The 16,853-nt window shown below is 35.3% G+C and overlaps 1 protein-coding gene across 13 annotated transcripts in view; it reads left to right on the top strand.

The window, feature by feature from the left end:
* The window catches only part of MLLT10 (MLLT10 histone lysine methyltransferase DOT1L cofactor), a 147,712-nt gene that overhangs the window by 41,806 nt on the left and 89,053 nt on the right, over positions 1-16,853 (top strand). For all 13 annotated transcript variants that reach the window (XM_068934587.1, XM_068934591.1, XM_068934590.1 and 10 more), the window contains 3 exons: positions 5,756-5,865; positions 12,374-12,477; positions 15,088-15,181. In XM_068934587.1, coding sequence (XP_068790688.1) covers positions 5,756-5,865; positions 12,374-12,477; positions 15,088-15,181 — 308 coding nt within the window. The remainder of the gene's footprint in view (positions 1-5,755; positions 5,866-12,373; positions 12,478-15,087; positions 15,182-16,853) is intronic.

Here is a 16,853-nt window from a genome sequence, read left to right as displayed (position 1 = left end):
GTTGTAAAAACAAAAATTTAGTTAGACTGTAAGAGAACTAGAAGCAAACTCTATCAAAGTAATCCCAAGTTAAGAGCAAAAACCTGGAAGATAAATAACATGCAGTACACTGTCAGGGTTCTCTGTGAGTGACAACCTTTCATTTGCTGAAGGTGAAATTAGGAGTTATCTGTTCACTGTCGCCCCAGGATAACAAACCAACTTTTTAAAGTTAGGGTTCTGGAGCCTGATATTTGTTAGTCTGTATGTTAGAATTTGAATATGCAGTATTAATTATCTGCTAAATATCTAAAATCAATGTTTTCACTGAGTTAGTTAGGCACCTGAAATAAAAATTTCAGTAAAAGATTTGTAAAAATCTGGCTAGAATCTGTGCTGGTATTGAAATGTTTTGTGTGCCGGGGTGGGGAGAGGGAAGGGAATCGGCGAAACCGCAGTAGTGTATGCTGAGGAATAAAGCAAAATAAAAAAGGACTCGCCTTAGGTGAAAGGCTGAAAGTTCCATAAGATATGTTGTAACTTTGAGGGCTTTCGGGCATTAATTTTTGATTTCTGATACTGGAAAAAAAACTGTTTTCAGCATTGTTACTATAGAAGATAATGTTGGGGTGGTGTTATATGTTGGTTTAGGTGTTGTTTTAGTGTTGGTTGAAGTTATCCTCTAAGATCCCTTGAAAGTAAAGGGAAAATGCCTTACTACACCTGTGTAATCTTATCCTAGAAAAGAAGGTAGAATTATTTTTTGAAAGGCTAGAGCAGTTCTCAAAATGATAGAACTAGAAAGTGTAGTTGAAATAGATATTTTTGTCTATCACCAGTAAGTTGTTTCTAACGGTTAATAACCAAAAACTGTTCACATTTTACAATTTCTGGATCAGAAGATTGATTGTTGTAAAATATGGGATTTTTTTAAGCAAAAGAGTGAATCGGCCAGCCCATGTTATCAGACTGTGAGTGTTTTTTGAACAATTACAGATTCAGTGAACACAGTTCTGTTAAGAACCTACTGGAGCAACCTCATTTTCTGATTTGAATCCTGGTGATACTTTTTTTTCCCTCTTGGTTTTTAAAGCCAAAGCCTAATTGTGTTTATTCTGAAATAAGCTAGGCGTTATCATCCAGTATACATATATATATATGCTTTTTCTATAATATAAAATGACCACCTTCTCAAAGGTTGAAAAAGAATAAGTTAAATAAGAAAATGATGAGGATAGGGAAAGTTTTAAAAATATTTTTAAAAAATGCCAATACTTGCAATTCCAAAAAAAGTTTGGGATTTTGTTCCCCCCCCCCCCCCAGTTAAAGTTTATTTTTGTCCTGTGTTTTGGAAGAAGAGGAACGATAAAAATAATTTCTATTCCAGGAGTAACTAGTGAGGATGTCTTAACATGTTGAATGTGTAGAACAGAATGAGTGGCATAAACAAAAATTGTAAAACATGGATATCAGTCAGTATTTTTCCCACTTAAGCATTGGGAAAGCTCAAAAGGATTGAATTTAATTATATTTTTGGAAAAGCAGATGTATGCTGATAGAGTTATTAGTGGCCCAAAAATGGTGAGGGCGGTGAGTGATTTGAATAGAAACTTTACAAAACAATCTGATGCATTCAGATAGAATTAATTGAACAGTAATGTATTTTAGTATCCTGAACATTCTCATAAATCCAGGTATTAAAAAATGTGCTCCCCTCCCTTACCAGTTATACATACACTTTGGATGGGTGTCTCTTTAGGATGTTTCATTACTTCAGCAGACAAAATAAGATGTCATTTAGCAAGAAACAGTAGACAAAAGAAGCACTCAACTCCGAGCATGACAATAGGTGTTTTATTCGGCTGAGTCCTGAGCTGTGCCTGAGAGTAAGTGCCTAAAGGAGAAGGAAGTGGGGGCTACTTTTGGCAAAGCAGCAGAATAATTAAAGCACTTGACAACGAAGTGGAAGGTATGAGGTTCTGTCTCTCTGACCGGAAGAGTTTGAGCTTTCTATGAAAATGGCCTATTATGCCTGGCTATGTAATAACTGGGGGCTCGTGTCTTGTCTAATCCTGCCCCCTAAACCTAGACTAATATGGTAAAGAATGCAAGATTGCTAGAGATAGACTTTGTTTGTGGTAGACTGTGTGTGGTAAGCATGAGCGATCCTGATCATGTAGCCTAGAGAAGTCTTCCTGGGGAAGATAGCTTTGCGTTTCCGATTTCTGCTTTAGATGTTATTTATGTGTTTTTATAGACTTCTAATTGCAAAAGGCATATTCAGGATGTAGAGCAGGAAGCAAAATCCTGGGACATTTCCTTCCCTCTCTGAAAGGATGATGGAGGCATTTTATCACTGTGTTATATAGTCGAAATCCCTCTCAACCAGAGAAAACATGGAAAGTAAAGGCTGCTTGTGTGCTAGTAGCTCATTATTCCATCAGTGAGACAGAGAGTTGTCATGCATTCCCAGTTTGGCTGTACGTGCCCTTGCTTTCCTCTTTGTAGCAAGAATGAATAGTCTTTGGATGCTTAGGGAAAAGATGATGGTGGTTTGCTTGCTTTTCCGTTTCCCTTTGCTGTTTGGTCCTTACGGTGAAGCTGAATATTCCTGACCTTCCTCAAGTTTTGATAACAGTTTTGTGGAAGAGTATTCAGACCTTCTTGAGTTCTCCAGAGATGGAGATTCCATAGCCTCTGTAGGCAGCCTGTTCCAGTGCTTAACCACACTCGGTGTGAAAAACTTCTTCCTTATGCTTTCCTCAGAGAGAGCTGCTGTGCTTCTACCTCTTTTGCTTCCTCTGTTCTTGTGCGTTTGTCCTGCCCCTGGCTGACTTTCCTCCTCCATCACTGAGTGGAAACACAGGTGAGCTCGGTGTTGCTCTCTGATTGGCAGTTGTATTTTTCTGCACCAGTAAAGTTTTGCATGAAATAACATTTAAGCAGCTATGTGTGTAGGGTCTCTTAGTCCTGGTGGGAGGTGGTGCTGCAATAGGCTTCTTTGATGTAGGCATTTGAGGGGTGGGGGGGTAGAGGAGGATGAGAGTGCTGCCACCTTCTCTCTGCTATACGTATTTATTGGACAGGTTGTAAATTTTCAGTAAGTCCAGATTATCTAGGATCTAAGGAGGATGCTGGAAACCAGTAGAGAAGGTCCCCTGTCCACGTTTCCCTGAGCATTTGTTGAGCCCTTGTTCAGAAAGTGCGTTAGAGCTGTAGTACTTCGTTGCTTCGTGATACAGATACCGCTTTCCTTCTCGGGAAGGATTAAAGTGTGTTACTGTCCACAGCTGTCCTGGATATACACTATATATATTTTAGAAATCAAAATATATTAATCTTTGAAGTTACTGGCTATATATGTGTGTGTGTATATTTTATATATATATTTTATATATATATATTTTTGTTGGTAGCATTCAGTAAAAGTTCAGTTATTAGAGCGACTTTTGAAACTGATTTCCTGTAGTGAAAATTCTTTACTTGAGGCTTAAAATACCTAAATTTTAGCTGGCTTCGTAAGTTGGGTTTTCTTTTTTCTTTTTTTTGGATATGTCTCTGGTATATCTTGTATATTTCTATAATAATTTTCAGTTATAAATAAGTATGACTAGAGGGCAAATTTAAGTCTGTAGGAAGTAAAAGCTTTGTCATTTGTTTGTGAATACTAACTGAAGAATGGTCTTTCAGCTTTTTGGCTTGTCACTTTTCTACTAGTTTAATGGCCTTTTTAGATGAATGGTATTTCTATTTCAGTGAAAATTTTTTACTGAGAGGAGATTTCAAGATAAATTTTCACTATTAACACCATGCTAACATCAGTATGGTATGACTCTGACTCAAGGCAGTTTGCAAGTTTTAAAAAAAAAAGTCCGTATAAACACTTATTCCCTGAAGATAATTTAAGTACAGGGGAGAAGAAAAAAGCCTGAGGTTTTTATAGTGTGTATTTTTAAGTGCATCTGAGAATGATGATTGTAAAATGGTCTGTTGGAAGCATTTTTAAAAGCAGCTCAAGTTGGAAGCGTATATTCTCTTCCCTCTTCTTTTATTGCTACCTTATGCATATTTGTATGTGGAAAACTTCTACCACATACAATAAAATGAAGAAGCAGCACAGATGCTGTGTTTAGTTGCAGACAAAATACCGAAATCGTATGATATATGTTACCAGGCTGTGAATGTTGACTGTAAGTTGTGTGAGCGTACTTTTCATTTTCTGTGCAAATGAGAAATATCAATTTAGTAAACAGGAAAAAAAAATCTATTGATTGGAAGCCACTAGAAAATACTTCCTTTTTTAAGAAAAGGATGAAAAGCATTTTTTTTCCAAGAAACAAGAGTAAAGCAAGCCTTAATTCTTTGCTGCACCATACCCAATTCCAGATACTGAATACTTTTCCAGAGTCTGAACAATACTTACTGTAAGTAAATACAGCTTTATATTGAGCTCGGTTTAGGAGCCAAAATGCAGTTGTATGAAGAAGTCGACCTTTTAGATTCAGTAGAGCAATTAAAACAAAACCAGAAAACACAAGATGAAAATAAAAACCCAAAAAGGTCTGTGTTGGGGTTGTAGGTCTTTACATAATAGGATGTATTGGCACAATGATAATCTTTCTGTTTTATCTAATCTAATAATCTGTTAGATTACCTAATCTATTTAAGACTGTTATTTTATATCCTTAATAGTCACATATAAGCAAGACAGCCTGGGTGGGGGAAAAGAGAATTCTTTTTAAGGTGTGTAGAAGGTTTTGTGACAAAAAGATTATACACCACAGACTTGGAATAGTTAGTATTCCTCTTGGGAAAGTACAGAACTCATCCTAAATGGTTAGCCACACAACGTTTGCTTTAGGCTGTGGTAGCGTAGCTCTCTACTGTGTGATGTTACTCATGTAATAAAATTACTAGTATCGGTGCATTATTCTGTTTTGTTAGCTCTAAAGCAGTTTGTGCTAGGTTTAGCCTAAGGTAGAATATGGACAGTTTTTACCCATGCTGTAAATTGTCCTCCAGTGGAACAAATTGGCAGCTCTTAGAATCTAAAGTTTCTAACAAAGCCTGAAATTAGTAGATTTTTCTGAATCGTTTTTCCCCCTCATATCAGAACTCGGACGAATAGGAACTTTTACTCCTTGATCTTGTTGATGAGATGGTAAGTATATTGGGATCATCAGTGAACGCTTAGTTAATGCCTGAGAATGGGACTGTTGATATGGATATGAAAAAATAAGCCTGTCATATCAGGAAAATTTTAAGAGATTTGATAGAGCTTCCTTTGGTAGGAGGAAGACTCTGTAGAAAGAATACAGGAATCTAGTCAAATTAGGATGACTTCTCTAAAGAGAAATTGTACCTCAAAGTCTTACATTGTGACAATGCTTGCATGAGTACTAGTTTGTTCTTATGGTATTTTCCCCTTTGCAGGAACTTGCATAATTTGTAGGTGTTGACTGTATGAATCCAAGAAATTTAAAGCAATAGTCCGTTTTGTTTATGTGTCACTTTGTATAAATCATCACCATTTGCATTTCATGGAGTATTATTTGTATGAATCCACAGAATAAACTTAATGTGTTACAGCTCATCTTAACTTTGGATAATATAAAATGAAATTCATCTTTCAGTAATTTATGTCTGTAATAGTCTAAACAGTTAAAATAGTCCATGGGAAAAAAAAATGTTGTAAAAGGTTCTTTGTCCTATAATTGAAATGTCCTTTGAGCTTCTAGAAGGCATTAAAATTAAATACAATTATAACTTTTTGTAGGTTGGGCTCATGTGGTTTGTGCTCTGTACATTCCCGAGGTGCAGTTTGCAAATGTTTCTACAATGGAACCTATCGTGTTGCAGTCTGTTCCTCATGATCGTTATAATAAGGTATAATTATGTGTGTTTGTCTATATATAATTTATTTTAAAATTTGTGAGCTTTAATAATGTAAAAACTATACTTTTTGGAATGCATTTTATATTAAATTCATAAATGCCTCTGTAATGCTGTTTCTTTTATGTCTTTATGATAAATTCAAGATTTAAGGCAATATTATTGAACTTTAAAGTATTTGCAATGTCTTACTAGTTTTTTTTAGGAGTAGGAATTATCTTGTTAATTAAAATATAGCATGATCTTTGAATATTAGTATATTTTGAAAAGAATGTGAAATATTTCCATGGGTAAAAGTATTATTACAGCATAGGTTAAATATTATTGTTAATTGCCACTATGTCCTTCTACTGTAAGTATAGATGTGATGTTATAAACACTTTTTTGGGGAAGAGAAGCTATGCTAATAAGGCAAAATCTTGCAGACTTCTATCTTTGAATGTCGTATTCACTTCAATGGGATTATTTGCGAACAGAAGAACTGCTCCTAAATAAGTGTCAGTGAGATGGCATGTTTTATGAAGTGTGGCAAGGCTAACAACAACAAAAAATAATGTAAATGTAAAATATTTTGCGTGTACTGTACTGATGGTTACACTTTCCTACTTGTCTCTGTCTCTTCACTAGACTTAACTACCTTCTCCTTTGTATTTTTTCTAGTTTTCCTTCTGTAGGCAGCAAACTCTCCGAATTTCTGATTAGTGTTATTACGCATACTCTTCTTGCGTTGTTGTTTTTACCTTGATTCTCTTGTGCTTTATTTTATGGTGGTTTGTGGACTTTGGAACAAAAGAGAGAATAGGTTATATTAGAAAACAAAAAAAGACATGCATCACCTCTGGCCTCCATCCCTTTCCGCAGGGAAAGCAGTCCTGTTTGAGGTGTCTGTCTCCTTCCATTGTTGCTTCTTTTCCTGGATTTATATCTTGGATGATTTTTTTTCTCCTCAGAAACATCCACATGATGCTTCTGCTACTTGTTTTCCTGTTGTCGTGGGTGCGGGTGTTCTCCCCGCCACAAGCTTTGGTCTTTTCACCATTTGTTAATCGCTGTTCCGTGTGGTTTTGCCCTTCTTACCGGCGTGTCAGAAAAGCCACGAGTTAAAGCTAGGTTCCCCTCATGCTGTCTCATCAGGTACTGCCTGAGTATCTGCATCGCTTTCTCAATATAGGTTTTCTTCTTTGTTGGCAAAAACAAGCAATGATGAGATCAAGTGCAGAACTAATAACACTTTTGGGCTTGTACACAAAGCGGCACAATTTTGCTGTGAAAGGTGAATTTATTTTATCCTTTCTCCTTAACTTTGGGCCCATAGCACATTTGTTTTCTTTTTGCTAAGCAGTAATCAGTGCTTTTTTTTTTTTTTTTATTTGTAGTGGTCCTTCTGTAATGTACTTCCAAAACATTTAATAAGTTTTTAAATTTTGTCTTATCTGGCTCTATTTCAATTGATATTGATTCATAGGGGATGAGTAAAACCTTGTAAATGCAAAAAATTTACCTTCTATCTTTTAATATTACTTGTTCTCAAAGTCCAGGGTTGGTTTACCAGTCCTTAACTACTTTTTATTACAATTAAGTTGCTTTTTTTTCTTGAACAGTTATTTCTTCCAAATATGTGATGTATAATGTCTGTCTCCCCCCACCCCCCCCCCCCAACTAAAATTCCTATTTGCGTTTGCTTGGTCTGTGTTTACTGTAACGTCTTTTTGTTTGCTTGTTAGATACTAGTGAAAGGTAGACCTTGTATAAAGTTCCTGATATTGTCTTCCTACTAGCTTTATATTTTCAACTTTTTCTGCTTATCTTTCCACCTATTTTCTGTGTTAACAGTCTACATAAAACTACTTTCATACTGGTCAGTGCAGTATATTTTAAAATATAATGGGACATAATGAGAAATTGCAGGCTGGTGGGGAGGCACAAACCTTGCAATTTTTTTGTTTTGTTTTGTTCTCCATTTTTAAAGTACACCCAGGTTTTGCTGTCCTCATTTGGTTGTTTTGATGCAGGGATATACCACATGTGGACTTCAGGGGAATCAAATGTCTGTAGTGCAGTTGCTAGAGCAACCCTGCTAAAAACCGATTGAACTTCATACTCGACGGGGGTCTGGTTAGAGCAGCACAGAATTTGGGAGGGAATGGCTGGCAGAGGACTTTTCCAACTCTTTCGATTGCAGCCAGCACTGAGTTTTGCGCTGCTGTAGCTAAGCTGCCACTAGCTCCTAAGTAGGCTGGCTGTGAGCTTGAACATGAAGCGCCTTGCATAGTTCCTGCAGCATGTCCAAAAAATGTAACTGGCCACAACCAGGAATGTGCAGAGAAAGAAAGAAAGAAAGACTACTTTAAGCTTATTTGATATGCCTGAACGCTGAACAGACTGAAACACTAGGAAGAAAATGAAATCAAGTCAGTTGTTCTAATAGACTATTCCTGAAGCAATTAAAATAATTTAGAAGGAATTGCCTATCAGTTAACAAAAAGGTCAGATATCCCCATATGTTTATGAGGTATTTTGTGTTACCTTTTTTCTCCAAGATCCCAAAAAAATCAAAACAACTACTAATTCCTTTTTTAGGCAGCCTGCAATAACTTTGTTATTTTTTCTCCCCGTTCAGTGTACATTGTGTTTATTTTAAAGATATATTACACTTTAAAAATCTGAAACGGTGTAGAAGCATTTAACTGTGGCTATCAATTTGTAATGCATGCTGTTCAGGAGGAAATTTAAAAAAAAAATGTTTTAAAGGACTTTGCAACATGTACCTTTCCAAAAACAAATATTGCACATTTCGAATGAGTATATAATTAAGAAAAAAGTGCAATTAATTACCTTTTCAAAGAGGCTTAATGCCAACGTATTTCAGTCTGTCTGTCAAATTAGCACAACTCAGGTGGGAATGGGATGATTTTGAAAGAGATTTTATTTCCTGTGAAGTCCGAAGTAGTTCTGTGTATTTGACTGGTTACTATTAGAGGAATAACATATGGAAACAGGAAAAATCTAAGTCAGTGAAAATTACTGTGAAGAAGTATATATGCCATAGTCTTTAAAATATAATGACAGACCTCTTTGAGATTTACCAGGAGATCCTATTTAATTTACGTAGGATTTTGTCTGAGGTTGTTCATTTATTGAACATGCAAATTACTATTTGTTTGTAGTAATGCATTTATCTCGAGTGCAAGAAAAACAGCTGACACCAAAGCATAAGGCTTGTCAACACATAAGACGTTTGGCTGCTGGCTTCTTCAAATTTACCTGCTTCTGAGATGAAACCCCTCACATTATCGAATGAAGCCGCTGAATGACTTGATTAGTGAGCTGGCTAACAGGAAAGCTCTTCTTACACAGTTGCTTCCAAAAGGAATTGGACCAGTAGTTGTTCTCTTGTTAGGGAGATGTTATGCGTGGATAATCTCAATTTATTTTATTTGAGCTTTAGTTGTCCCTTTCAGGCTCTTCTGAAAGTGAGTGATAATTGAACATAATTACTGCTTTTTGGAACCTCTTCAGAGTTGATTAAAAAAGTAAATGCATTTCGAGTGTCTTGATCCACCTAGTATTAAGGGCAGCTGTTACACTCTTATTTCAGTATTTGCTGGAACAATGAGAAATTTCTGCTTAACTCAGAAGTTACAGTCGGAGTTAACTTCAAAATAAGCTGTTTCTCACATTACGTTTTGCTTTACAAGGTTTTTCTTGCCTTGTCTTCCCTTCTATCTTTGTTTCTGCAGAGATGGTTTAAATTTTGAATCTTTGAAGGAAAAATGTTAACAAACGGGTAAAGGCAGCTTTTCAAAGTATTGTGCAGTTAAAGGAACTTGCGTGTTGCTTGTGTTCTTTGAGTAGACTCTTCTGGCTGAGTCCGAAGCTTTATCTGATGCTGTACTTTCCAGCGAGTTTGGGAGAAGTCTAAGTGGTCCCTTCCCTTAGGAGTTCTGAAAAGCAATGCTGCTGCAGGTGGTGGGATGTAGAGCCAGTTTACACTTTGAAACCTCACACGGTTGAGGGGAGTGTAGCAATTGCATGGTCTTGCAAATGTATAAATGTCTTAAGTCTTCTACTGTATTAAAGAAGGATGAAGCTTCTTCAGGTTCTGTTTTATGTTTGTATGTCTAAGTGAAAATAGAGCGATGATGAAGTTTGGCTTTAGAGAGGACGTACAACCTGCATTGGAACAGGAGGCTAATGTTTTCTCTGGCCCTCTTTCTCACTTAGGATTAGGAAACGGGTCTTACACTTCTCACGGCTGTTATAGGAAGGATAGAGGTATATTGAGCTTGTTTCAAATTGGTAGGTAGTCTACAATGTTGCTTATAAACTTGTTCATGATGTAGCCAATCTGTTCCATTATTTTTACAATAAAGCTTTACCATAAATCATTTTAAGGGGTTCTGAAACACAGATCCTAAGTGCAGTATATAGCATTGGAAAAAAAAAAAAAAAAAGCCTATGTGGCTTTTATGTCAAGTGGCATGCTTATATTACTTCTCCTTCTGAGATTTAATGAAGAAAAAAAGATCTTGGAAAAACTGTTTTGAGTAACAGAACAGTCACTGGAGCTTGACTTCTATGGGGGTGTTTAACTTTTTCTTTTTATAGAGATACCTTACTTTTGAAGTTACTTACCCTTAATACAGTAACTCAGATGAGGTTGACAGGAGCAAGCAAGATCATGATCTGAAACTTAATGTGTTAGGTCATTGTATGGAAAACTGTCAAAAAAATGAATTGTCTTTACAATACTACCTCAATGTGCAAAAGGAGCAGGGCAAAGAACTGAGTAGGATTATCCCCCTTTCTGAGCCTTCAGATGTTAGGATACGGGGTATAGTTTTTAAGATGTATTAGCTATTGTGCTTAATGCTTTTTAAAGGTCTAGTGAAAATAGCACAAGCATGACACAGCTATCCTAGGGTCTGGCATGCTAACTATAATGCTTTTGTTAGCTATAATATGCTGATGCCTGATGTTAAAAACTGTTCTAAATACTTCTGTTAAAAGCCATTCTGATAGCAGAATTTCAGTAATTCTCATATCTTTCTAAGTAATGCTGTTTTTGCTCTTTTTTTTTTTTTTTAAATTTCACTAATGTTTTGGTCCATTTTTATTAAATTATGTTTTCTACCATCCATGGGCAATGTTCTGTTTGTTTATTTTTCATTCTACTTATTCTCTTTACATTACTTGAAGAGGTTGCCATACAATAGCAGCATGTCTGCCACAGGGTAAATTTAGGCAATTTTGAAACTAATAGAAGTTGTTTCTCTTTGCCTTCCCACCTAAGATCTTCTAATGGGTTTTCCATACAGGTAGTAATGTACTAAAGTTTTTCACTTTAAGCTTCTGTCTTATTTAAAAATAGACAACTGACTGCATCTACAAAGGAAGATATTTTCATTAAGAACCAAGTGTTAAATTGTTCCATTTTGTTTGTGCCATACATTGCATCTGGTATTATAAATGTGGTATGATAGAATTTCTCTGATTGGCGTTTCAGTAATTAGAACAGTAAAAAATGGAAAGAGATATAGTTTTACCTGATATTTTTCATGAAAATGTGGGCGAGTTATTGTAGTGATGTCTGCTATGAAGGAAGTTCTATGGAACCACAACTTTTCTTTTTTTATAAAAACATTGAATAATGAAAAAGATTTGGTTTTTTTTTTTAATCTAAATTTTTTCATGTTAATTGAAAATACTTTCCAAAAGCTTATGAATAGCCACAGTATCCCAGTAAAAGAAGGAAATTGAGAGAAACGCTGTGAAAAGATTTTCAGGTCCTAGACAATTTTGTTTTTGTTTTAAGTTATTAAATTTTGAGCTTGAAATGGGTGTAGTATACTAACTTAAACTTTTTTTTTTTTTACAGAAGGTTCTTGCTAGACTAGTTTCTAAGATAATGTTTATGGGGCTGCCCAAGTCACCTTGAAGTTAAACACTATAATTAAATTAATATATTAGTACTGAAGCATACTGAGAGACCTCTGAAAATTATTTACAGGAAAAGTACAAATAAAATTAAGGTAGCAGTGTTTTAGATGTATAGAGGTCTGTGCGTGTATGCTGTATGGTGTCTTGTGCTATTAGGCACACAATCTAATTTAATATTTCTGAATGCAATTAATATAAGACTGGTGATATTAAATGAATATGTGAAAATGGTTGTGACCTAAAAAGACACAAAAACAAACTTGAAGGCAAGGAAAATCCTGAAGCTTAATATTATTCACCTTTGGATGTTTGGCTGTTTTGGCTAATTAAATAGTGGTATAGAATTGAAATAAGTTAATATTTGTACTGCTTTAGGGTTGATAGTGTTACATAGATCCTACCTAAATGGTTTGTTAGGTGATCTCCTTTTACAAACAAATGCAATTAGTTTTTTTTATAGATCTCATAAAATCCAACAGTTCTCATGCTAGAAAATCTCCTATGAGTAACACTAAATTTGTTTGTATGTTTTTTATCATGTTAAATATTTTCTCTTTAATAGACATGCTATATTTGTGATGAACAAGGCAGAGAAAGTAAAGCAGCCACTGGTGCTTGCATGACATGTAATAAACATGGATGTCGACAAGCTTTTCATGTAACCTGGTAAGTATATCTTATCATTTAGCATCCTTGAAATCACTTTCAAAAAGAAACAGCTGCATGTGATATTTATAAGGCATCTGTAGTAAAGTGGCTCTGTTTAGTAGCTTGTGTAGAATATCCAGCATATTAGAGTTTGCTAACAATACGGCCTGGAGCACAGACGTTGCTGTGAGCTGCAGAAGCTATCTGAAAGTGCCCCCTCATCGTGTATTAGTTGCTTTGCGGGCCTGTGAATATGCTCTGAGCCGAGCAATAGTAGAGTTATGAGTTGAAAGCTAGCCAATATGCCCGATACAAGGTTTAGTATTTTTTTTTTTCTTATATTCTTTTTCTTAGGGGATATTTTAAATAAATACAGGAATAAGAAGCAGCTGTTTGTTTACCTGCTAACTGATTTGATATTTGCTAAAAGTAAAATCAGTAAAAAAGCAAATCAGACCAGGGAACAAATTGCTTATTGAGACACACATGAAAGTGCAATAAAGTTATGGCCAAAATGTTTATGAGCCTGTACCAGGAGGGGTGTTTCACCTCACTAGATTTATCTAAATGGTAGCTGTCTAACCTAAACTATTAACCTAGGTTTCATCTATAGCTGCTGAATTAAAAACAGGCCACGTCTACCATCTGATTCGTAGCACTTTATGATATTTGGGTTTACTTGCATTCAGGAGATGCCTGTCCCTCTTTATGGACTTAGAGGCTGGATAATTAGATTAAACTGCATGTGTAACAGGTAGAAACAGACAGAAGCAATCCCATCCCTGAGTTTCCTGGAGATTGTGTGTTCTTTTAGATTCAGATGAAGTCTTTTTGTAGGAAATTGCGATTTTATGCAGACTGTCTAGGTTCGTAGTCTTTGGTTTTGGCCATCTGTTTTACGAGTGCCCTAGCATGTTTCATCATTTGTCTGTGTGCCAGCTCAGTCAGGGAAATCATATTTGCTCATCTACTTAAATGTATTTTCTTCAGGGTAGTCAAATGACATTTTGAATATCTTGTTCAGATCTTACAGGATTTGATTCTGGAGTCTAGATGCTAATTTCTTTACAACTCTGCATGTCCTCATTTACAGTGTCAGGGTCTCTCTGTGCAGGTTTTTCTTACACTCTGATATCTGGCAAGATGTTGAAATTTTAATTTTTCGTAAGCATCTAATTTTTCATTGGAAATGATCAATGTCGGGTTTGGTTTTATGGTGAAAATGGATTTGCTCCTGAGAACTTATACACCACGTAAAGAAGCTACTTATCAATGTGAAAAATGTATGTATCTAAGGGTTTGAAGAAGAAAAAGTCCTTTTCATCTTGTCTTTCTTCCAAAAATCCTCTTTTAGTGAATGTCATAAAGAACCTATAAATATTTTCATTTTGAATATATTCTTATCGTTCATAATCTTGTCAATTTTTAGAATTTTTTGATTGATTGTGAACAGGTATCTGCTATCAGATAATGCCCAGCCAGAGAGTACTGTGACTGTTTGAGGATACTGAGAGGTTTCTGTAGCATTTATAAAATGGAGGGAATATGTGAAAGCTAGAAAAAATAGAGATCCGGCATGAGCTATATCAATTTTGAGTTAACAAAATCAATCTAGTAAGAACGACCTTGTGTGATGTGTGGGTGGTTTTTTTTTTTTTTTTTTTGGTCAAGCTTAGAATGGTAAATATTTGCGTAAAGAGATCATATTGCAAGTTTTTTTTTGTAGTCGGCCTCTGCTGTAGGTATGCATATATTTAGGAGAAAGTATTTCTGGATTGCCCAAGAACATAGTGTATAAATAAGAGGAAAGTGATTTTAAGTGACAATGAAAATAAGCTGGTATGTATGCTGTTCTTTCACTTAAATGCTTGCATCTTTTTGATTGTAGTATTGTATTACTATGCTAATGAAAGTGATGTACAAAATGAAACTGAATATTTGGGTTTCAGTGTCCAAGTTCAATACAGAAATTTGTCCAAGATTTCAATAAAGAAAATAAATCAAACTTTTACAAATGGTGGAGAGCAAATTTGACTTAAAAAAGGGAATAGAATAAGGTCGTGTTAGCCCAGACAAGGAAACTTGCAAGTCTTTTTCTTTCTAAAAGGAATTAACTTGCCACAGTCTGTGTTAAACCAATAAAATATGGTTTGATTTATGATCACACTCAAAGTTTTATTTAGGAAAAAACCAAAAAGTATTTGTCTTCGTAGAATAGAAAAGATGCATACAACTGTAGAACAATTTCATCTTATTCACAGGATCGTTTTGTTAAAAGCTATTGTTTCCATAAATAATTTCTGACTTGAGTTTGAGCTAAGAAACATAAATTACTTGATTTATTTATTTATGGGAGTAGCTGCATAGTAAAAGCAGACTTTTAAGCTATGCTTATGTGTAGGTGGCTTATAGGCCTGGTGCCCTTTTCATAGTTTGCGAATGAACCATGTATGTTTTTTACTGGACTGCAAAGGTTAATTAGGTGCTTGCATCCCTTTAAGTCTCTTGTGTCTTTGGAAATCTCTTCTATGAAATATAGATGTAAGTATCTGTATATAATCAGCTATGGTGTTTTGGTGTGAGTTAATGTAAAATTGCTTCTCTCGGGTGTTGTTTGGTTTGTTTTAGTGCCCAGTTTGCAGGACTTCTTTGTGAAGAAGAAGGCAATGGGGCAGATAATGTCCAATACTGTGGTTACTGTAAATACCATTTCAGTAAACTGGTAAGTATTTGTTAAATTCCATATGGCACTAATTTATATTTCATTAAAACAATGTTTTAATCACCATTATAGAAATGCTAGCTAAAAATGTATTATTTTTGTATAAGAGATTACTTTCTAAATGTGTGTTTCTTCCCCTGCCAGAAACATCATGTGTATTTAGGCTTTTTTTTTTTTTTTTTAAAGTCAGTCCTTTAAAATTAGCTGATAGCTGTAATATTTTCTTTTACCATTTGATTAGTTGGCTTCTAGGAATTTAGAATGCTTTGGGACAGTCCAGAAATATTTCTTTCTTTTGATCTCCTATATGTTGGAGAATAAAGAAGCCCTCTCTTCTATTCTTTTTTTACTGTTCTTCCTTTTGTTCCTCTTCTCACTGTGTAGCTAGTGGATATTCCCTACCTGTAAGTTCTGTGAAACGCGACCTCAAGGAAATGGCTTGAGGTTTGATGCAAAAACCTTCAAAACTTCTCGTTTGTTTCTGTAGGTTTTTGGATCAGACCTCTTGAGTATTTCATATCGCTTCTTAGATCACCAGGTTGACAGTGCAAAATAACTCTGTGTGTTTGTGTGCATGCATGTGTGGACTTGGACTTTTAAATTATGTAGGGTTAAATTGAGATACTACTGTAAGTATGCTTAAACTTGCTGAGTACTTGTTTTCACTGCTAAAAATGGTTGAATTCTTTGGGGTACCTTTTGAATAAGTTGCAATGAGGTAAACACACAGGGCAAATGAGCCATTTTAGCTTTCTAGAAGATAAGCTTGGTGAGATTAGCTCTGCACTCCTGTGAATATTGATGAGTTTGCTTCATGATAAAATGTAGCCCGTACTTAGCTTTTTATCTTGAACTGGGTGTGCAAAAAGAACAACAATACATTATCTAGCAGTGAAAGCAAGCTCTTACACTATTATACATTTCATGTGAATGCTCCAGTGCAGCTATGACTTGAACAGATGCATTTATTTTAAAAGTAAATTTAACAATAAAGAAATAGCTCCATATTCCCATTACGAAACTGCAGTGCTAAGAACAGTAAAGACTACCAAGATCATGTTAGCTTTCTAGTGTTCCTTTAAGGATATCATGACTGTCAATACCTGGTAAATACAGATAGTTAGTATTTATTACTAAGGATGCCGGGTGAGGTATATCTATTTTACCACTGAAAACTTTGGTTGATCAGATACTGACCTGAAGCATCCTTATAACGCTTCTTCAGTTATCATAGAGTAACTTAGACATTTTGGACATTGGCCTAGCTTAAAGTGTGTGAGGTCTCAGACAAAGCTCTCAAATATTATGGAAATACAGGTAATTATGTCTGCCACTTGTAAATCCACGTGTGATCGTAACATTCGGTGTCCTATATTTTTTATTGTTTTTACAAATAAGTGTTGCAGACAGGCCACTTGAATGATAAATCATGGAGTCATAGAACAGCCTCCTCAAATGCATTTTGAAGCATGTGAGGGTGTAAGCACTGTGGTTTCACGTGATATTCACTTGAGTATCATCTTTTCTGTTTTATGTTATGAAAGCTTGAAAATGTGTTTAAGCATATTTTAACCTTTAAAAAGGTGGCATATCTCACTTTTGTGGAAAGCACATTTTGCAAAGTCATGAGGTGGTATAAAAGTCAATATAAGGGTAGGTTTTTTGTTTTGTT

Source organism: Struthio camelus, chromosome 2 (genome assembly GCF_040807025.1).
Source record: "Struthio camelus isolate bStrCam1 chromosome 2, bStrCam1.hap1, whole genome shotgun sequence".
Classification (NCBI taxonomy): Eukaryota; Metazoa; Chordata; class Aves; order Struthioniformes; family Struthionidae; genus Struthio; species Struthio camelus.
This window is presented reverse-complemented; position numbering and strand designations above follow the sequence as displayed.